The sequence below is a fragment of the Epinephelus moara genome, chromosome 14, assembly GCF_006386435.1.
Source record: "Epinephelus moara isolate mb chromosome 14, YSFRI_EMoa_1.0, whole genome shotgun sequence".
NCBI lineage: Eukaryota > Metazoa > Chordata > Actinopteri > Perciformes > Serranidae > Epinephelus > Epinephelus moara.
The window spans coordinates 14,576,542-14,599,626 of record NC_065519.1 but is presented as its reverse complement, the minus strand read 5'-3'; the positions used below and the strand labels follow the sequence as shown (position 1 = coordinate 14,599,626).

General features: G+C 40.6%; 1 protein-coding gene and 1 long non-coding RNA gene across 2 annotated transcripts; one reads left to right on the top strand and one right to left on the bottom strand.

Annotated features, from left to right (window-relative positions):
- Window positions 1–880: 880 nt before the first annotated feature.
- Window positions 881–21,000, top strand: LOC126400894 (serine/threonine-protein phosphatase PP1-beta catalytic subunit-like). The gene is made up of 8 exons (XM_050061886.1): window positions 881–1,002; window positions 8,481–8,612; window positions 16,105–16,335; window positions 16,546–16,650; window positions 16,765–16,836; window positions 18,188–18,339; window positions 18,958–19,092; window positions 19,185–21,000. The coding sequence occupies exons 1-8, from the start codon at window positions 951–953 to the stop codon at window positions 19,287–19,289; spliced, it is 984 nt and encodes a 327-aa protein (XP_049917843.1). The 5' UTR covers window positions 881–950; the 3' UTR covers window positions 19,290–21,000.
- Window positions 20,859–22,596, bottom strand: LOC126400895 (uncharacterized). Its single transcript, XR_007571018.1, has 2 exons — window positions 21,819–22,596; window positions 20,859–21,350 (listed from the first exon to the last, which is right to left on the bottom strand). It is a non-coding gene; the product is annotated as an uncharacterized LOC126400895 (long non-coding RNA).
- Window positions 22,597–23,085: the final 489 nt, after the last annotated feature.

Genomic DNA, 23,085 nt, shown 5'->3' with positions numbered 1-23,085 from the left:
AGAAAATGTAGATTGTAACCCCATTGCAATCACTAACATTTTATTAAGCAAGTGTATTTAATTAAATAAAATATTATTATTATTATTATTATTTAATTAATTAATGTAAGGAAGTCACATTATTCACATTAACGTCAATATTTCATTTACAAGTACAGAGTAAAAAATAAAGTAAAATATATATAATATATTAAAATATATATAGCTATGTAAAAGCATACTTTATGTAGACTACTGCATGGCAAATCGAAATTAATGTATTCTAAAATATCCTTGTCATATGTACTGTGTGTAAGGAATTAAAAACACAAGCATACAATGTAAAACACCCCCCTGAAATCAATATAACCTCAAATCAAATTGTTGTATTGACCTATTGATATCAGTGTGTCAAGTTTTAGTCTACTCTGTAAATTATTTCAGACAAATATAAATATCTAAAGGCTGGTTTTCCAATATTAGAGTTTACTGCAGGGACGTGTAAGCCACTCCTGAGAACAGGTGATATACTTACAATGGGTTATACACAGGAGTGATAATAAGTAAGGTGGTAGTTTTTGAAGTAGTCCTTTATAAATGAGAGGGAGGGCCAGCCTTGCTTCTTAAGCAAGACACAGTGCTGACTTCTACTTGTAAATTAGCATTTTTACATTGTTGTATGAGCACTGCTGCTTTTTACCACTACTGCAAACACCCACACAAATTGTGCCTTTTTATCTGTTTCAAAATAATAACTGCACACTGGGTTGTATTTAGTATAGCATAATACAGTGTGTTTGTCAGCCTAAAGCCACAAATAATAACGTTTAATTAATATAAAGGTAATTAAAGTGTGTTTACTCCTCACTTCTCTCATTATCATCCTGGGTGACTGTTGTCTTGGTAACAGCGCCCCCTGGTGTCTGTAGGGGGAGTCGCACCGGCCAGCACTGTACCACATCAGTTTGAAGATGGCGGAGGGTGAATTGAACGTGGACAGCCTCATCTCTCGGCTCCTGGAAGGTGAACCATTTCTACACACTTTCTAACGTTACACAGAGTTATCTGTTAGTTATAATTAAGCCTGTAGCGAGTTGTTTTTTGTAGCTACCGCGGCTTCCCTCACAACAGGCAGGTAATGTGTTAGCTTGTGTTGCTAACGGCAGCCACTCGTAACGGTGCACCTCCGGCTAGCTGCTGCTAGCTAACGTTACTGTTAGCTGGCCGTGTTTATAAACACAGTCAGCGGTGAACGCCTACATTTCTCAGTTTTCGCAGTAACCGCCACGTTACTTTGGCGAGTCATTTAAGTGTGTCGTGGTCTTTACTTCAGCGTGTAATTAAACTTTGTGGCTTGTGTTTTTTGCTGTGTTCTGGCTCATTTATTTCCTAAATTATGTACGGCTGTCGGGAAGGAAGGGCTGGGACGTTTTGTCTCGTACGTTGTAACGTTAAAATACAACCGTGAACCATTTGTTATCCCTCTAACGGTTGTAATTAATGTGGACGTGAATTATGAATAAGTTAAGTGAGTTAATATGTGCTTCAAAAGATATGGACACCTATCTAACCAGCGCCCCTGTCCTTGACACGGTTAAGTTTTGCTCCATATCCGAGGTGCTGTCAGTGAACGTTACAGTACACTATTTAATTTCAATTTATGTGACATTATTGGAAATCGGACTATTTTCACAGGTTAATTTAAGCTTTAGAAATAGGCCTACACTGAAAAACAAAACACTAATGTATAGATAACCCTTTCATCTCGTGTTGGACATCCTTACTACTACATCCTAGACTAATTTGTCTTGCATTTAACTTTTGTGTCTTGGTTTATTGGTGTGTTTGAGTGCACAGATTGCTTTGTTTCAGTGTAGGTTTGCACGTTGGGCCCCCACATGCCTATCTGTTAGAAAATGGTGCACAAAACACACATTCGAGACTGTGAAATTAGGATAGATGGAATAAATACTGTGTTTTCCCCTCCACAGTTTTAAAATGTCATCTTGTTTTGCTGTGTTCACACTCTCATTATTGCTACTTGGTAAATAAAGGGAATGTTGTTGGTGTGCGAGGAGCAGCTTTTGGCAGGGAGAGGGATGTGCAAAAATCCTTTTGTGTTGCTGGCCACCTGCTCAAGAGAAAGGCTGGGAGTTTTCTGTTCCCCTGTGATCTATCCTTTGAGTCAGACCAGACCACTAAGGCAAATTCAGCTGTCCTTGGCATACTTTCCACCAGTATATGTGACTCTGTTGGAGGGATGAGACACCAGCATGCCAACATTGAAATGCTAAGATTTGTTATTTATAGTGACTGTGCAGGGAGACGCCGTCACACTGCAGCTGCCTTGTGTTTCTTGCGGTTTCATTTCATGTTAACATTGCTACCAAATGGTGAAATTAATTAAAAGTAAATGATACCATTGCTTCACAGCCTGCAATCGTCTTCTCATCTGGTTGTCTACTTTTAATCGTGAAGCAATTTTCTCTGAGCTGGGAAGCTTGTTAATTCTTCACACACTGTGTTTTCTGTGTTTCGCAGCTTGGACTGCTGTGACTTGTTGATTGTGTTGCTCATATTTTGAATACAAATGGGACTTGGCATGGTTAATGAGTGGTCAGTTGTGCTGTGATCTTGTTGGTTTAAGATGGTGATGTGTCTCCTTTTATATTTTCACACTCTGAAAACAAGTGACTACACATGACTAATAGATTTGAATGTTATCGTTTCATAGGCTTCTTACGTAATAGTTCAGCTTTGTTAGTGGAGTGGAATTACTCGAGTTAGGATCAAGTTATACATCAACATGATCCATATATCGATTTAATGATCAAAAACGTTAATACATATCCTTAGGGCTGCATGATATGCAAAAAAAAATCATATTGCATTTATTTTTACAGATATTGTGATTGCAATACGAGTTGTTTTTTTAGTGGGAATGTCAGTTTTTGCATTTTATTTCTAATTAAAACGTTGATAATATGATTTTTGTTGGGGTTTGTACCAAACAAGCGTTCTCCCTACATCTGAAATATGATTTATAGGCTGGGGCCTCTCCATAGCAGCACAATTCTTCATTTATAATTGCATTTAGTAACACTTTTTACCTTAATCAAAATATTGCAGCTCCTGCGATTTGGATATTGCTCTTGGCCATGTTGCAGTTTTGAGAATATTTCATTGAATTGTGCAGCCCCACATTATTCTAAAATTCCCGTGGCACGTCTGTGTCACCATTTCCCTCCAAGCACACCTCCTTCTGCCAAGCAGACAATGGCAGCAGCATATTTACTGATATCGTCTCATTGATTGCAGCCCCCTGAATTAAATCAAATTGAAATTGCAGACTTTCCGATATCAGCAATATCGTATACTTTTGCCCAGAATTTATATAATATTGTATTGTGATGAAACTTGTGATTAACACCCCTAATGAAAAACATCCATCATGAATTGTCATATGTTTTTATTTACAGTAGGTAAGAAATTTCTACCAGTGACTTGCCACTGTGGAAATCTTTGCTTATTGTTTTTTAATTTAATTTAATTTAATTTAATTTAATTTAATTTTATCTCATTTTTCATTTTATTTTATTTTTTTAATTTTATTTTACAAAATGAGTCTGGATCAGTCCAAGTCTTCAGTCCAGGTCTTGTGACTGAAGAAAAAGTTGTGTTAAAGGTTTTTGAGGTATTAGCCAAGAATATGCACCCTGCAACTTGGCAGAAACCAAAGCTAGGCTTTTAATTTGGTTTGAATCTTAATTAACATTAATCTAGGCTTTTGTTTTCCCAGTATCCAGCGTTAGGTTTGTGTGTCTGTTTTGATAAATGCAGTATTCTCCTAGCTCTACACAATTGCCTCCAAATTTCTGTCTCTTTTAATGGCTATAATTAGGGCATGGCAGTATATCAATATTATATTGATACTGTGATATGAGACTAGTTACCATTTTAGATTTTGGATGTTGTAAGTGTTGTCTTTCCTGGTTTCAAAGGCTGTGTCACAGTAAAGTGATGTCATTTCCTGAACTTACTAGACTGTTCTAGCTGTTGCATCCTTTGTCTTTCCCACTTAGTCGTTTTATTCACATTACTGATAATAATTCTTACAAATCTCATCGTGTAGGTCTAAATATTTTGTGGAAGCCACAATAGTCAACCCTACAATATTGCTGCAATGTCAATATCAAAGTATTTGGTCTAAAATGTTGTGATATTTGATTTTCATAATATTGCCCAGGCCTAGATGTAATGTAGTTGTAGGTGAAACAAAACCTGTTTTGGTCTTAAACACGTGCACCTTTTTCTGTTGATATTTTCTGATGTTCAGCTCAGAGTTTACCATAACAAAAGACTAAAAATTCCCTGGTGCTTAGTCTCTAAAGCAGATTATTTGAAAGGTCTTGAGCCCTTATTTTGCATCCCACCATCACATAATAGCTTACTGTATGTTTTGGTGTCTGGGAAAATTTGGTCTTGAGGAAAAGCCAAGTGTCAGTGAGAGTGCTTATTCATTGGAATTAAAACTTATGAAACACTGTGCCACTGTGCCAGACTTATACAGTCGCACAATCACACACACAAACAGCGATCTGGTTTATGATGGCTGCAAATCCTTGTCATTGCTTCATTTTAGCCTTTGCCCCTCAATGTTCTTAAGAACGTAATCTCTTTTAAAAGTGCCAGCCTGCAGAAGTGCGAACAGTGAAAGGTTCAGTGTAAAAGCTGGGGCAGGCTAAGCATCCGAGCTTAACTCGCTCAGCTCTGATGACGCCTGGCCGTTAAGTGAGAAGCCCTACTTCTGCAATTTCATGCTTCACAACATGCGTGGCACATGGCTATGAAGCACTGCAGATACAGTAGATGGATGATAAAGGAAATTGATGGTGTGAAATTGATGGTGTAAAGCGACACTTGATTGAGGTTGGTGGAAGTCTAGAATAGTTTTTGGCACCCAGACACACCATCTGTGAGGATCCATATTCCTCTGGTTCACTCACTTCTTTCAGATTTGTTTGGATTACATGACTAATGAGACCCTGAGTGAGTCTAAGTACAGTAAGTAGCATGCATATGCACACGTGCAATTATGTACAAAAATGCCTACACTCAGCTTAAGGAATTGCTCACCAATACAGCTCTTAATCCATTTTGAACTGCTCCCTGTTTGGTCATTCTATAATTTGTCATCCTGTAACAAAACAAAAAGGGAAATATTTAAAGGAAACTTCCCCTGCTCTGACTAATGCGCATTCGTTTCACTAGGCTCAGCTATCCTTTATTGGAATCTTCAGTGGGCGTCTAGCTTTAAGGCAGCACCAAAGCGGTTTGGCTGGTTATTACATAATTCCTCAGTCATGGATTTGTTCATCACTTTTGTTTCCATTGTCAATGGTGCATTTCACATAGTGCTTTGATTTGCTTGCTGTGACGCCAAACCGAGACTGTGTGCTGTCCAATTACCATTTACTATACATGTATTAATATAGAACCATAGCACAGTTAGTCACTGTTGCGTCACCACTAAAATAATAATGATAATAATAAAACATTTATTTATATAGCACCTTTTGAAACAGGTTACACAGTGCTTTACAGTAAAAACAGATCATCAGTTTAAATAATTACATAAAATACCATGAGTTAAGAAAAGCCTTGAGCTGAAAGTGAGTTTTAACAGAGGATATTGAGTCTGCCTGCTGGAGGATGGAGGAGATCGTGAGGCCAGAGGATCTCAAGCAGTGATGAGGCTTACAGTGAGTTAGCAGATCACACATACAGGCAGGAGTCTGACCATTCAAGGCTTTAAAAATCATCAGTAAAATCTAAAATCAATTCTGAAACCCACAGGTAACAAGTGAAGGGCAGCGAGGACTGGTGTGATGTGGTCGCTTCTCTTAGAGTGTGTTAAAAGCCTGGCAGCAGCGTTTTGTATAAGTTGCGGTCTTTAGCTGTTTCGCCTGCTGATAGCAGAATAAAGTGTGTCACAGTTGTGACATTTTCTTGGAAATTTAATTGCTTTTCATGGAAGAAATCAGTTGGGTGGAGACATTTTGGGTTTTTTTTAAATCTTGGATGTAAATGTCAGCTTAGAGATAGGTTTATAATTAATAACAAAAGAGGGATTCACAGAGGGTTTCTATGAAGGTCCAGTGTTTTAGGATTTAATGGCATCTAAAGGTGAGATGCAGAAGTGAAATTTTTCCCGTTGTGCCAAACATGTAGGAGAACTACGGTGGCTGAGAATGGCCCTATCTACAGCCAGTGCTTGGTCTGTCCATTCCAGGTTACTGTAGCAATAACATGGATCCACTTCTCATGTATATAAACGGATCAATCAAAGCTAACAAAAACACAATGCTTTTAATTTTCAAGTGGTTATAAACTATTGAAAACATTGTAATAAATATCACATACCATTTCTCAACTCAACTTTATTTATATAACACCTTTCATACTAACATGCAGCCCAAAGTGCTTGACATGGCAAAATTGTGATGACACAGACACAATTTAAAGGATAACACAAACAACTGAACATAAAGTTTTGCAAGACTATAAAATTACAACAAGAACACAATGAAATATTAAAAAGTTAAGAAGAATAAAAAGAAAGGGTTGAATTAAGGTGAATTAGGTACACAGATGCCAACATGTACTCCTAAATCCTGCACACTGGGCCTTTAATAGGGGGTAACCAGTGTATTGTTTGAGAGGACAGTTTGCTCCAAAATCAAAAATACATAATTTCTCATCTTACCTGTAGTGTTATTTATCAGTCTTGATTGTTTTGGTGTGGGTTGCTGAGTGTTAGAGATAGCAGTTATGAGTCGCAATTTTAGTGGGAATGGTCATTTCTGCATTTCTTTTTCACTGAAAAAAATAGATAAAAATGATGATAATGTGATTTTATGTAATTTTGCTGGGGTCTTGACCAAACAAACATGTTGCCTTATGTCTGGGATATGGTTTGTAGGTCAGGACATCTCTGTAGCACCACAAAGCTTCATTTATTATGGAATGTTGTGACACATTTTACCTTTATCAAGACATTGCAGCTCCTGCAGTTTGGATACTGCACTTGGCCATGTCACAGTTTTGATAATATTTAGATGAATTGCTTCTCTTGAATTGAATTGAACAAGATAGCACTGGGCTTATGCTGCTTGAACTCCATCTGCCATCCATATCAGTGCAGAGGGATGTGTGTGTCTGCTCATGGGCGAGAGGTAGTGCCTGTGACAGTGCAAGATGTAAACATTTATGGTGTTTTCAATAGCTAGCTCAGTGGTGCTATGAGCTAGCAGTAGATGCACATTTCCTTCTGTGCCTTGATTCAGTTGGCGGGTATAGCTCGGTAGAAAGAAAATAGTTCCTACGTAGTTCCTCCTGCTCAAAACAAGGGTCTGTGGATTTTCTTAAGTAATGGGGTCATGATTTCTGGAAAGAGATGTTTCTGTTGAGTTTTTCAAATGTTGACTGCATGTCTAATATCTCCCACACTTGGCAAGTCAAACCAAAACATCTAGACTGATAAATAGGCACTACAGGTAAGAGAAAAAAATATGTATTGTTGATTTTGAGGTGAGCTCTCGCTTTAAAATTGAAGGGGGGATGCCAGTAGACAGACCAGTTAATAATGGCTAAAATATCTGGACCAGCTTTCTGAAATATTGCTTTCAAAAAACAAGTGGGAATGCAGTTTGAAGGGCAGGTGGATGATTTTGAAAGTGCAGCAGTGCATTTTAGGGCTGACTATAGGACCAGTCTTCAGCCTGATATAAATTTATTTGGATTTCTGTGTTTGTCTACCTCTGCACTTCTCAATTTTGCATCGCTGTTTTGCCATGTGACTGACTGTGTGCTTTTAAAAGGACGCCATCTTTCAGAAACTTTGCACCAACCAAGCTGTCCAGATATTAAATCAAACACAAATACATAAAATGCAGACTTTTGAAACTAGACAGAACATAACTTTAGTCTTACGCAAGCCATAAGGTACTACAGCAAGGAAGCACTTTTTATGTATAATCTCACTTTTCATATCTCTTGATTATTTCGACTGCTGACTGTGGCCAACGTTTGCAGTTCTCACTTTGCTTTTCATCATTGTAAGATAAATCTGCTCGCAGAGCTGTGGCAGAACGCCAGAAAGTAGGCTTAAGCTAACAGTGCAACTACACAGCCAATAAACCCACACCAGTGCTGAAGATGCAAGCTGCTCTCATAGTCTAAGCAGTGGGTTTCTTAAGTATGGCTGAGACCAAGCAGCTATAAGCTACAGAACTATTACGCCCACCACTCATCAGATTTTAAGATTGCTTTGTGAGTCCCCCTGTAAGTGTTTTCCTCCCCTTAGGTGAAAAATTATTCTATCATGGCCTCATTCTGATGAAGTCTGCGTTGTTGGGGTGTGCCGGTGCTGCTGTGTTCACACTGACAATGATGCTAACAGTTTCTGATAGCACTGATGGGGTGTGTTCTCTCCTCTCCAGTACGGGGATGTCGCCCGGGGAAGATAGTCCAGATGACCGAGGCGGAGGTGCGGGGCCTCTGCATCAAATCCAGGGAGATCTTCCTCAGCCAGCCCATCCTGCTGGAGCTTGAGGCACCCTTGAAGATCTGTGGTCAGTGCTGTACTCATGTGCCCTTGTTTTAGGCCATTTTCTCACAGCCTCATGTTTATTTTTACTCTCCTGTCTTTCACTCTCTCATAACCTTCTGTACTGTATATTCCACTGTGACATTTGCTTTAAAGTGCATCTGAACCGAAAGCTTTAAAAGTGTACTTATGTAACCAGACAAGATAACACTGCCTCAGCCTGGGTCGTATATTAAGTCACTGTTACTCTCTCCACTACCCTGTGTATGCATGGAATTGCACACACATGCAGATTGTATATCACTGTTTCACACACATAATATAGACAGACCGAAGCAGAGCAAAGCAGTGCACATTTGCACAGCGCACTCCCTCTCAGCAGTTGAAATGTAACCACTATCACTATCTCTGCTGGCCCCTGCACATCTCTGCACACTCCCACATGCTTTATCTCTCCCCCCCCAGTGTGCAAACTGCAAACAAGTCAGAACCATCGAATATATGTGCCAGTGCTCGAGAAAACAGCACACACACACACACAACCTCAAGCCTACACACAGTTCATTTGTGGCTGTCCTCATACCAGTTTCCTCCTACAAACATGTACTTTCCGATTGTTGTTGTGTCGGCCTAATAACTGTGTCAACCTCAGATGGCAGCATTTGTATTTCAAGTGATAAACACGATAATGGGAAGCATTAATTTGATGAAGTTCATATGCCTGCATCGGAGTACCTGACTTTTTAAAGGTCTTCCATGTAGACCTTACCCGGGCTTATTACTTTAAAATATGCATGAGTGTGAGGTGGTGTTATTTGTCACTGTGTGGGGTTTCTTTGTCTCTCCTTTACTTTCTTTGTTCTGTCGCTGAACCCCGATGATTGCTTGCCTTTAACCCACGTCTGTGACGGCAGGCTTTCAGGGCACCGGCACTGAATATAAAGACCAAACAGTGAATGCCTTTAAATATTTACTAAGGCCACATGGATCAGGTTCTGCGCGTACTCTAGCTCACACGTGTTAACCTTAATGCCACTGGAATACTTTGACCCAAGCTGGCGGCTTTGACACTGTTTGGCATTTATTTAAAGGGAATAATACAATATTGGATTTCTTTAATGCAGTGTTGTTGTCAATGGTCAGCAGTCAATGTTCTTGTGCAGTGACACAAAAGATACTAATCAAACTTTCTTTGTAAGGGTGTGTTGAATTTGCTGAAGACAGACTATGTTCACTAACATTCTGCAGGGTAAAAAAAAATAGCAATTCAGATCCTTTACAAGTGTTTTTAATAGCAAGTTATCAACCAACTGTTGAACAAGCATCACACAGACTAAAACATGACATCTCTGACTTTCAGCACTCAGCTCCCCTCTCATCCACAGCCTCTATATTTCACACATGCACCTGGCGCTGGATAAGCCAGCCAAGCTGCAATGTTTTGACTGTGCCTGTGCACGCCGCTGTGAAGCTGACGCTGTTGGGAGAGACAACTTGCTGTGATTTCTCATCAGATAAAAGCTGTTTTATTTTAGGTTAACATCTGAAAAACGCTGAATTGCAGACATGCCTCCTGCACCCCTCGCGTAAACTAATTGGGGTATTTTCAGTTGGTGAGAACCTGTCTGACACGAAAATCTCCTGTCCCAATGCATAATATGTCAAATGCAGTTTGCCAAAAATACCAGGATGCTCTACTACATCCAGTCCGATTTTGCAGTCTGCAAGCCAGCATGCTGTTCTGGCTATTTAGACCCACAATCCTCTGCAGAGCGGACAACATGTCACATCAACTGAGCTGCAGAGAGATGACAGCTTGATGACTCACTGACAGCTAATTGACAGCAGTCAGAAGTCACAATGAGGGATGACAGCGCATTAAAGCAACTAATGACCAGTCAAATAGTAATATAGGGATATTGATTAAGTGAAAAAAAAAAAAAATCAGAAACATTATAACAACAATAAGACATAACTACTAAAGAGGACTGCAGATGTAATTTCACTGTCACAAATATAATATGTTAGAGTCTACATGTATGTAGTTATAACAGTGCAAAGTAACGACATCACAGCTCTGAGTGTTGATCTCTGTGTCTAAGTGGTGTTTGTTTTATCTCCTCGGTAACAGATATAAAAGCAACAGGGTCAAAGTTCAGGGTGTAATGTTATGAGGAAGTAGTATGTCCTAATTGTGTGCATACTGCATGCAACAGTACATACTTTTTAAGGGCAGCTGCAGTACTTACTAAAAAGAAAAAGTATGCGATTCGGAACGCACCCATGGACGGTATGCTCCAAAAGTAAAGCCAGCTGCAGTATAGGTCATTAAGTAGCTGGTACAAAACACAGGAAAAACACAGGTGAAACTGACAACATTAATGATGGCTCTGTTCCATTAAGTTTCACAGTAACCTATTCAGTGAGCCAGCATGGACAACACCAGGACCTCTGTGCAGCTATCGTTAATCCAATTAATACACCTGTGCTTTTCCTTCTATGACATGTCAAAATGTCTGCTGTGAAATAGGTTTATCACTGTGCTTCAATCACTGGTGCTGCTCACGATCAGCCGGATGGGTGTATCGGAGGTAACTCTGTACTGTAGAGATTGCTGCTGTGCAGACTCTGGCTCCAAATGACGTCTCCAGCGTATGAAAGGAAAATATAAGGGCCTGATTCTCCGGACATTGTAAGGTGGTCATATGTGAAAACAGCTAATCAAGCTTTTCTTAAGCCAGCTTTGACATCAGACCAGTTATGTTGTTGTGTGTGGTGCACATTTGCTGTTATTGTCATATTTTTTTCTTCCATTCGACATGTTTGTCATTGGGTGTTATACACTCACTGGCCACTTTATTAGGTACACCTTGCTAGTACTGGGTTGCACCCCCTTTTGCCTTCAGAACTGCCTTAATTCTTTGTGGCATAGATTCATCAAGGTGCTGGTTTCCTGTTGTTAGCTGACAGGAGTGGCACCTGGTGTGGTCTTCTGCTGCTGTAGCCCATCTGCTTCAAGGTTGGATGTGTTGTTGGTTCAGAGATGGTCTTCTGCAGACCTTGGTTGTAACCAGTGGTGATTTGAGTTACTGTTGCCTTTCTATCATCTTGAACCAGTCTGGTCATTCTCCTCTGACCTCTGGCATCAACAAGGCATTTTCACCCAGAGAACTGCTGCTCACTGGATATAACTGAATATTTTAATGCACATGTCACGCCATCTACAGTAGAGCAGTCTAGACAGGCTACATTACAGTTACAGTCAGCCTGTTTGCTGAGTGTTTTTGTGTTTATTTGTTGTTTTCATCTTGAAAATGCGCCCTGAACGGTATTCACTGTTCCTCACACCACTGACGTGTCGTTATGTGGGTGTTTCTGAACCTTTTGATTATCTGACTACACGAGGTCACGCAACCGAGCACTTGATTACAGCTTTGTTACCTAAGCACCAGTGTCCCGTGCATGCAAAGACATTGTTATTGTTTGTTTAATCATTACTGATCTGATTCATCTACATGTCAGCATGACATATAACACTGTTGTACAGCACATGGGTGGCATACTCAGGAGCCATAAGATGCACTACTCTGTCCTTTTATTATTACAGAAGTCTGTTATTACCATTGCTTTTATATTGTGTTGTCATCTGGGAAAAATGGTGCTCATTTATAACACTGACCTCAGGTCCAGCACTCCCTCTTTTTCCAACTTTCAGCCTTTTGCTCTGCTTTTTAAACCCTAAATCTCTGTGCTGCTATTCTCGGACTGTTTTGACACTGCAGAGGCAGTGCTGGGTAAATAATTCACTGTCATCCTACAGTTCCTCGTGAGAGGGCAGGCGGGGGGGCTGCCCTGTAAAAAGCCAGTCCCAGTGAAGCTCACACATTCACATTCAGTCGAGCAGCAACTCGTAGTGTGGAGCTGAGGATAGTTAGGATAGTAAAACCGACCTGAGGTGCCTTCTCTGGAGGCTGACATTTTCAAACAGACAGCCAGTCAACTAGTGGTAGTTTCTCCAGGTTTCACTACAGAGTCAAAGCTCAGCTGAAGTCAGCCCTGCGCTTCCAAATTTCACTCACCTCCAACTGTCTGTGCACAGATTACAGTCTGTGTTGCCATGTCTCTGTGTTTACCATTTAATCCAAATCTGGCTCTGTTACTGCATTCCATTTTTCTTTTCTGAGCAAATTGCAAGATAAATGAGCAAAGCTAATTGTTCATGCCTCATGTCCGTTTCTGTTTTGGTGTAGGCACAAGCAAGAATTATTGTTTTCTGTGTGTTGTCCTCTGTATTTACTCAGTCCTCTCTATTTACTCTGTTGTCCAGGATGTGTTGCTTTCAGCCTGCCAAGACTAAAAACAATCTGTGTTCAACAAAATCAGTGTTTTCATGTCTTTATGTAGCTTTCAGCAGCCTTCAGATCCGTTCCTAGCTCCAGGAAGATTAGCACAATGCAGACTCTGGGTACAAATTAGCACCATCCGCTTGTCAAGTGCTGGTAAAATATGCACGTTTACTTCATTCACCAGCCAGAAAAACAATGATGATCTATTGAGCGGCTGGTAAAATTTGAATATTTACGAGTGCTGCATGGATGACTTTTTTTGTAGGCCGATGTGAAAGTTAGCGTCGCCTTGGTTCTCATGTCAAACAGCCAGTGGGACTTTTTCATTGGATTTTGGATTGTTGCAGAAAATGTTTGATACTTACAAGTTTTGTTCAGCATGATAATCTTCACAAATGAACACCACTTCTATGATTTTTGTAGTGTGAATGCAAACGCCAGAAATAAAAAAGCTAACGTTAGGCTATAAGCAAACTACAGAATGGTCGCATGACTTCAACATTGCCACCACAGTAAGGCTGTAAAGTCGTGTTTGGCTTGATGACATTCTCTAGTCTCTACTTGTTAGCAACCGCCTTTTTTAAGACGCCCAGATGCTCAAAAAATTCACAAGTGAGGTATTTACTGGCGTGTTTATATCGTGGATCAACACGTGAAAAATCTCTAAAGCTTGTGTTAACCACAGCCCTTATTTCAGGCATCTAACCGAAAACCCAATGACATCGAGATGAGGGAGCTGAAGTGCAGAAATGTTCTACCCTATGTAGCAGGTGCACAAAAGTTTATTACACTGTTATGTGTGCCCATAAACAATAAAATAAGGACATGACTAATTTCACTGTTGTAGCAGACCAACATTTAAATAATGTTAACTGGAACACAAAATGAGGCCCTATAAAACTGAAATCTTGTAAAATACATCTGGCACATGGATCCCGACTCTCCTCTTTACCTCTTCACTCTCCCATAAGAAGTTAAAACCTAAAATAGGGTTTGAAGGCAGCATCTAAAGTGCTAAAGAAACTTAAAAGCTCTCCTGCTTTCATACTGACAGCTTGCGACCTGGACTACAGTATGTTGCAGGAGCACTGCATTAATACTTTAGGACTTGTTTCATTGAAGTTTTGATATTGTATTATTAATGTGAAGGATTGTGAAGTTGTTAACATTACCAGAACTTGCGTCAAAACTCGAGATAGCGAGCTGGGGCTGCGTGTCCAGAGCAAAGAAAGTGATTGATGGTGATGGTAAAACGCAAACCAGCAGGCTAAGCGCAACATGAGCGCTGAGTATAAGTCAGAGCCTGACTTCAAACATCCAGAACTGCTCCTTTAATCATTCATTTGCATGGGGGAAAAAAAGTGAGTTTTTGCATGCCATCCTTAGACACAGGCAAAAATAAGTAGAGGCCTGTAGCCATATATTGATGCCAGTCGTGGTTTGGGTTTTGGTGCCCAGATCACTAAAATGAAAAAGATCATGCCAGCCACTCTGATGATATAAAACTGGACTTTTGTTGGTCATTTTAATCTCAGGGCCAGACAGCTGTACAGCTTAACAAGGCCTATTATTTCATTTAATTTGTCTTTGGTGCTATCTTGTAATGAAGCATTGCCATAAAAAGAGTGTGGCACATGAATTCACTTGCCGTTTTGGTCACAATACAGCCTGTTATTATTGTCCTAGTCTTTCTAGTGAGGCTTTTTGCAGTCATCTGGGTCTGGAGCACTTAGCCCAAATTAGAGCAGCTCTTTAAGTTGGTGCGAGAGGATAAAAAAGGAAGCAGGTCTTGGCTAGGTGATGAAGTGAGGCTCCCCTGCAGAGATCCTGCGCTTTGATAAGAGCTGCTCCAGCACATCTCTGCATGCCTGATGTCAAAAAGAGACGAGGTTGACCCTGAATCCTGGGAGAGTTGTTAAAATTAAAGTTAGTTTGTGCCGGTATGTGTATGTGCGTCCTTGTATTTTGTGATTAACCTGGATTGTCTGCATTCTCTCCTTCGGTAGCTCTTCCCATGGGCCATGGCATTGATCTGGTGGCACTTGTAGTGGCTCATTTTGTGTGTGTACTTGGTGCTGTAGTCCCAGTAAAGCAGAGGCACAGTCATATATCCCCACCAACCTACATGTCTGGCGGTGTTCTGGAAATCAAAATGGATTCAGAGACATAGGAGTTGGTGTGTGTATATATATGTAGGGGTGGATATGTGGTTTGGGGACAGAAAAAGTTTTTGCTTCTGTGTTAAGTCCTGCATTTGCTTTGATGAGATTCTTCGTCTTATCCTTTTCTCCACAAACTGCATCACCACTGTTTTTGATAATCTCTTCCCTTTCGCCCAGCTGTGTTTAGTGCTTCTCAGTGTTTTCCTCTTTGTGTAATGAATGCACGTTAACGCTGTAGTTGGTAACTTTTATCCAAAAAACGTTTCCATATTTGCTGAAACTGTAACTATATTCACACAGCATGAAATGAGATGGATAATCTGTGAAAAAGAATCATATTTTTCTGCCTACTCTGTTGCCCTGAAGCGCTTCAGATGTCCTTACTGCATGCCATTGAAAACAACGAATCAGAGCCGAGGAATCTCCAACGCAGCTGTCAGTCATGTCAATCACTGCTGTAAACTGCGGTCAAACTGTCAAACTAGGCAGCGATGATCAAATATTAATCAAGATTCTGTTACTGCATTGCATATTTTGTCACCTGAAGCATTTTCAGAAACATTTTAGTGTCCTGTCTAGCTGTAAAATGAGAAAGTTTGTGGCCCGGCCGCCATATTGGATGCAGTCGTTGTTACAGGTAAGGCTTGAAATATATATAGTTTGCGGAGAAAATTGCCTATTTCAAGCCTCAACTGTATCATTGACTGCATCCAATATGGCAGCCAGGCCACAAACTCTCATTTTACAGCTAAACAGGACACTAAAATGTTCCTTAGAATATTTCAGGTGAGAAATAGGCAATGCAGTACCAGAATCTTGATTTATATTTCATCAGAGAAGAAAACTGTACATCTTTCAGAATATATTAACAGTTTCAGCAAATATGACCAAAAATAATTCTCATAAAAGTTACCAACTGTAGCTTTAAGCAGCTTGTCTTACAGCAAATAGCCAAACTAACGCTTCTCCCTGTCTTGTCTCCACCCTTTGCCTTTCACCACCCTTTTAGGTGACATCCATGGGCAATACACAGATCTGCTGAGGCTGTTTGAGTACGGTGGTTTCCCTCCAGAGGCAAACTACCTTTTCCTGGGCGACTACGTGGACAGAGGGAAACAGTCCCTGGAAACCATCTGCCTCTTGTTGGCCTACAAGATCAAATACCCAGAGAACTTTTTCCTGCTCAGGGGCAACCACGAGTGTGCTTCCATCAACCGCATCTACGGCTTCTACGATGAGTGTGAGTACAAATGAACTCACCCTGCCTGCACACATAAACACTTATCAGCCACAACACTAAAACCTCACAGGTGAAGTGAATGACATTGATCAACTCGTTACAAGGCAGTGGTCTGCTGGAATCCTTGGGTACTGATCATCACACACCTAAACAGTCCTGAAGCACTTACATCGTTTGGTTTTAATCATGGTTGTATTTGTGTTCCACCAGGCAAGCGCAGGTTCAACATTAAGTTGTGGAAGACCTTCACTGACTGCTTTAACTGCCTCCCCATTGCTGCTATCATTGATGAGAAAATCTTCTGCTGCCATGGAGGTAAGAAAACAGCTGGCACGCATTTTCTCCCCTTGTCCCAAATGTAAACCAGAGCTTTTTGATGCCCTGGTTTGATATATATTCGTAGTACTAACCTCTTTATTTTCTATTTAGGGCTATCGCCTGATTTGCAGTCAATGGAGCAGATTCGCAGGATCATGAGGCCAACAGACGTGCCTGATACAGGTACTGTTAATGTGTCTGTATGTACTTAAAGGGACAGTTCACCCCCAAATCAAACCTACATGTCCTTTTACCTGTAGTGCTGTTTATCAGTCTAGATTGTCTAGTTGTTGGAGATATCGTTCTGTAGAGATGTATGCCTTCTCTCGAATATAATGGAACTAGATGGCACTCGGCTTGTGGTGCCCAAAGTGCCAAAAAGTCTACAACCGCCAACTGTATCACTGTGCAGAAGGAAGTGCAACTCATGAACGAGAGGCTCAAGCTCATGACAGCACAAGATGTAAACCTGAATGGCGTCCTCCTCGGCTCACCTAGCCTCCTTGGCTAAGTGGCGCTAGGTGAGCTAGCAGTAGATGCATGCCTCCTTCTGTGCAGAAATAGTCAGTGGGTGTAATTTGGTAGAAAGAAAATAGTTCCTACATGAAACTGAAAACTGTTACTGAAACTGCTCACAACAAGGTCTGTAGAATATCTCTTGAGTAAGCGGATTTCTGGCAAGAGACATTGCTATTAAGTTGTTCAGATGTATTGTTTTGGCACGTTAGCAGCACATGCAGGGGAGGTCTGTCCATTTTTCCAAAAACCGAAGCCGCATTAGTCAAAAAAATGTCCAGTTTCCCAATTGCCAGAAAAAATGTTACATGTAACGGATATGTTACATTTGTCAGCGACGCTGTGGTGACTGTGTGGTTAGGTTTAGGCACAAAAACCTTGGTTATGTTTAAAAAAAGATTGTGTTTTGGCTTAAATCACCCACATGTGGTGGCACAAAAGTTGCTGATAAGCAGGGACGGGTCAGTGAAATACACCCGGGTGCGGTGACTCAAATGCTGCTGAGAAACGCCTGCGGTAAAATCACCCGCAATCAGTGGTTCGAACGCTGCTAGGAAACGGAAACTAACTGCAGGGAGTGTGTATTTTTGGAGAAACAGGACTTCGGAGCAATGGGCGTTCATTTTTGGGATAATGATCTATCTTTGGAACAGGCTTTTGGTTCAAGGGGACTAAAGGCGCTTCAGAATTTGGGGCCGTTAGCACAATGACATGGCACCAAGCTGAGTGCCATCCAGTTCTTTTATAATGTAGAAAAGGCAGACCTCCCAGTGGCCGCTATCTCCAACACTCGTCAACTCACACTTAAACAATCTAGACAGATTAACAGCACTACAGGTAAGAGGAAATATGTGTATTGATTTTGGGGTGAACTGTCCCTTTAAGTGGATGCTTACACTCATAGATTTTCCTTAATGTGAATGACAATGACACTGTTACTATCTACGCTCTTCCTTCAACTCTTTCCCAATTTCCCTGTTCTTTATCTCCATCTCTCCTCTCCACGTGCGTCCCCCAGGCTTGCTGTGTGACCTTTTGTGGTCAGACCCAGATAAGGACGTACAAGGCTGGGGAGAGAACGACCGCGGGGTCTCCTTCACCTTCGGGGCAGATGTGGTCAGCAAGTTCCTAAACCGCCACGACCTGGACCTCATCTGCAGAGCCCACCAGGTAATTACCAAGGGGAATGAAGGCAGAGAGTCCTGGATGGGGAGTGTGAAAGCAGGAAGTGCATTGCAAGCAAATTGATCTTGTTTTTTTTTTGTTTTTTTTTCTTAGAGACTTTAAAATTGGTTGGACATGCACTTTAATGAAAGCTGACCTCCATTAGTTTGTGTGTCTTCTGCTCGAGTAATTACTGCGGCTGATGCAAAGACACAGACACAAGAGCTAAACCACATATTAATAGACTCAGTGTATCTTTTTCCCCCATGAATCATTCATTACGACTTCATTTAGCTCTCGCTTATTATCAATGCGTTTTTTTTTCCTGATTTTAAACAGTCTGACAGAGAATTAGAAGCTATTTTTTGCATCTGAGACCCTGGCATCACGTATATTCACTGATAGATGACTAAAAAGAATTGATTATCATGATCAGAATGTATAACTTCTCCGTTATACATTAGCTATTTCAGCTCCACGTTGGGCGTCGTATATTGATTCAGATGTAGGTGGTTATGGACGCTCAACCATGATAGCAAAGCTGGATTCTGTAACTAGCCGAAGATCTGTTTCTCCGTATTGATCGGCGTGGGCGGTGGAATAATGTCATGTGTCTTCCAACAGGTTGTGGAGGATGGATATGAGTTCTTTGCCAAACGCCAACTGGTCACACTGTTCTCCGCTCCAAACTACTGCGGGGAGTTTGACAATGCAGGCGGCATGATGAGTGTCGACGAATCCCTCATGTGCTCCTTCCAGGTAGGTTAAAAACTAGACATGAGCATATATGTTTGACTGTGTTACCTCAGAGACGCTCACACCTCTCTGTGTCTCTGTGTTGTTATTCAAAGATCCTAAAGCCCTCAGAGAAGAAGGCCAAGTACCAGTACGGCGGTGTAAATTCTGGTCGGCCTGTCACCCCTCCCCGCACCACCCAAGCCCCCAAGAAGAGGTGAACGTACAGCCTTGGCTCTCCCCCTCCTTCTCCCCCTGTCCGTCCCCGGTCTGCCATCACGGCAACCCCTGTAACTCCCCTGTATAGCAAAGATACAGGGCTTATCTAATTGCCCAAATCTTTCTCCCTTACTCACCCACCCCCTCCCCAACTCCACTGACAGCTCTTTTCTTAATGTGTATGTGTACATAAATTTGCTGTGATCAATCTGGTTTTTTTTTGGTTGGTTTTTTTTGCCTGTTTGTTGGTATTTTTGATATTATTAACAGATAATCTTTTTTTTGTGGTTTTACTTCCAATGCCATTTGAGGTTTTCTGAGGTTCTGTGTCGTGTAAGGAAAAGCCTTCTCTGCGTAGAGCGGCTGACTTAGAGGAATTTCTTTTCAGTTTAACTAAAAACACAGTCGAGATTGATTGTTTGCCTTGACCTCTCGGAAAAGCGGAGCGAGTCCTTCCAGCGTGTTGTTAAACGAGACTGAGGTTTTCTGTGCAATGCTAAATCCGTAGACACAAATAACAGTTTAACAGTTTGAACACATTACAGCGTATGCGGTGCACTTGCGGTTGTTGGTGCAGGCGCACGTTTTATATATTTAACCAGAGAAAAAGTGCATGTCCCCACGAGTGGCGAAGAATGTGAAGAGACCGGTTTGAATGAAGTATAGAGGCTAAATTGGATGCTGCTGGCAGTGGACACGCTCTCCCCGAACACAACGCCCTCTGGGCATCCATTCCTCCACTCTGTTATGCCTCCCTGTGCCTCGACTCCACACCCACACAAAAACATGCCGCTCCTCACACAGAGCTGGCATTGACCATGTTCCTGGGTCTATTTATTATTTGTTCTCATCAAGTTAATACCCCGTTATAATCCTCCTGATATGAAGTGAGGACATTTTCTTAATGTCCACACACACTAACGGTCAGTATTTCACCTGCGGACATACTGGAGATATGGTGTAGAAGAAGTGCTTATAAAAATGGCCGCTCCTAATCTTTGTATGAAGAAGCAGTGAAGGATAGAAAATATCTAACAGCACAGGTTGCAATGTATTTTAAATAAGCCGTACAGTGTTGAAATGACCAAATAAATACAATGCAAGCTTCATAAAATGCTCCACAGTATTTCATTTGTTTAGTGCTGTTTATAGAGCACACAACAACAACAACACAATGAAGAAAGTTTGCTTTTGAAAGCTTTTAAAAAATGCCAGCGATCCTCCTGTCACATCACCCAATCTGTTCTGGTACAGAGTATGAAAACTGTGGAGGAGTCAGGAGTGGGCGGCAGAACCAAGACGTTATGCTGTGTGATAGTGACGCCACCTGGTGTATGAACACAGTAGTGCAGTGCAAATCAGATATGAATTTCAAACAAGCTCGCGATGGGCTTTTGATTCTGTTGCCAGTGCAAAATGTTGTCATTCACCACGAGGAGGATGAGGATGAGGAGGAGGTACTGGCAGGTGACGATGCAGTCGACCCTTTGTGGAAAACAGTTGCCTCTTTTCTTTCTTTCTTTTTGCTCTTTGTGGTATTCTTTCTGTTGTATTTCTATGTTCTCTATTCACATTGTTTACTTTTTGTTCACTTAATTTATTTCCTAATACTGATGATAATACGAAAACAATGAGGTGTTACCAAAAGCTGTTTTGCAATTTGTACAAGTTTGTTTGAAAGTCTATAAATTCAATAAAATTGATGGAAACCAACACTTGTTGCCCTCTCTGTTTCTGAACCCATGTCTTCACTCTGTTGAAGAACTTCAAGCACTGCAAAGTTACACAGAGTTATTTACTTTAAGCTGAATTTATGAAAAGATTATTTAAAATGAGTTTAAAGATAATTTAAAAATAAATTTGCAGTCATTACAGGGTGGAGTAGGCGCTGTAAAAAAAGGAATGTTTTTAGCTCTGGCTTAAAAGTGCTCAGAGTCGGGGCTTGTCTAACATCATCTGGGAGGTTATTCCAGGTTTGTGCTGCATGATAAAACGCTGCTTCACCATGTTTCGTTCTGACTCTTGGGACAGTCAGTAGGCCGGCCCCAGATGTCCTCAGGGTCCTAGAAGGTTCATATGTCACAAGCATGTCAGAAATACATTTGGGCGCTGAGCCACATTTAAATATAATGGTAAAACTATTCAACTAACAAAATGTTTTCCTTGTGTAGCATAAAAGGGACGACAACTTGCATTTTGGTGTGCAACCCTGTGTTTTAGAACAGCAAACGAACCTTTAAATCGAGATGATGTTGGGTTTTGAGCACCTCAAACAACAGTAGTATATTATAAACCAAATATTAAAACAAATATGATCACATTTTTTCAATCATATCCTCTTAAGGGATAAAGAGTTTATTTTATTTCAACTGTATTTAGAAGGCAGCTATCCAAGTTATCTATTTTTTCTGCTTTTCTGTTCAGCTTCACAAATTAATAATAACACTAACGTTTTACTCCTCCTGGACCTTCTTCAAGGGTGTTCAACACCATCATTTCACAACAATGAGCTTAAAAAGAAACTGCCTTACCCATTTCACAGGTGTGCACAGGTGTGAGGGAATTAATCAGCATCATTGACAACAGCCTGTGCACCATGTGTCACATATCCCACAAACTAAAGAACAAGAGGACAAGACAAACAACTCAGAACTTAGAAAATAAAAGCTATTTACAAGATTATTGACAAAAATGTTGATCGTATAAATGAACACATCGGCCTCTCAGCTTTCATAAATCATTCAAAATACTCAACATTGTACACTCTTATGCCATGTATCATAAATTGGTCTTTTTAAGATCCCAAAATCCTTCACAGCATGACATGCCATGGTATTGCATCATTTAATCCTTTAGGAGATAGTGTTTGCAGATTAAAGGCATTTGACACACTGACCTATACAAAGCAGACTAATTGCAAGTTAACTTAATATATTTTACATTAATTTAAGATGATGACACTCTTTATCATCGATTTACTCACAAGCTAGTCACAGATCAATCCTTTGTTCACTTTTCTTCTGTCTCTTGTGAGCATATCTTTGTCAGTTACCCTCTCTGCCAGGGGTTTAAAGAAACATAGCTAAGTGCAGTGTCATAACTCCTGTGAAAACTCAGACTCAAATGCAGAAGACACACAGGAGGCAGAGTAGAGTTAAAAAAAAAAAAAGCATGGCCTTTACCTCAGTCCAAAAAAGTAATACACTAACAAGGAGTCAAAAAAAGCTTTAAAAAAACAAACAAAACAAAAACAGACAGGGAGTTGGCAAAAAAATCCAGAGAATTAAACACAGTCATTGGTGAGCTGGACTGCAATGACACAAGAGGTTAGTACAAATCCAGCATGTTACATGCAAAGCCTTTTTTTTTGTTTGCTAAGCAACACAAAACCCATTTGTGTTTTTTTCAAAGAGTCTTTTTCAGTTGTCAAAGATGCCAATGTTTGGAGGGCACTGTGGGTCAATGACCTACGGTTAGCACGTGGCTCTGAACGCTCTGTGGGCATAGACATCCTAACAAACAAATTCTCTGGAAACATCCTGCACTCTGACTGAGATCCATCTGGTCACTATCTTTGTCAAATCATCAGCATAGATCAAATCACAGTTAGAACAGTCAGTATTTATGGATATCAATCTAAAATACAAAACAATTTACTTGAAATGCTGGAAAATTTAATACAACCCTGGCTAACAAAAACTTTTTGGCAGAGAGGTTTTTAACATGATTAAAGACAGTTCCGTTGACTGCTGGCCACGACGTGCTTACACTGCTTACACACTACGTAGTTGAGTGCCT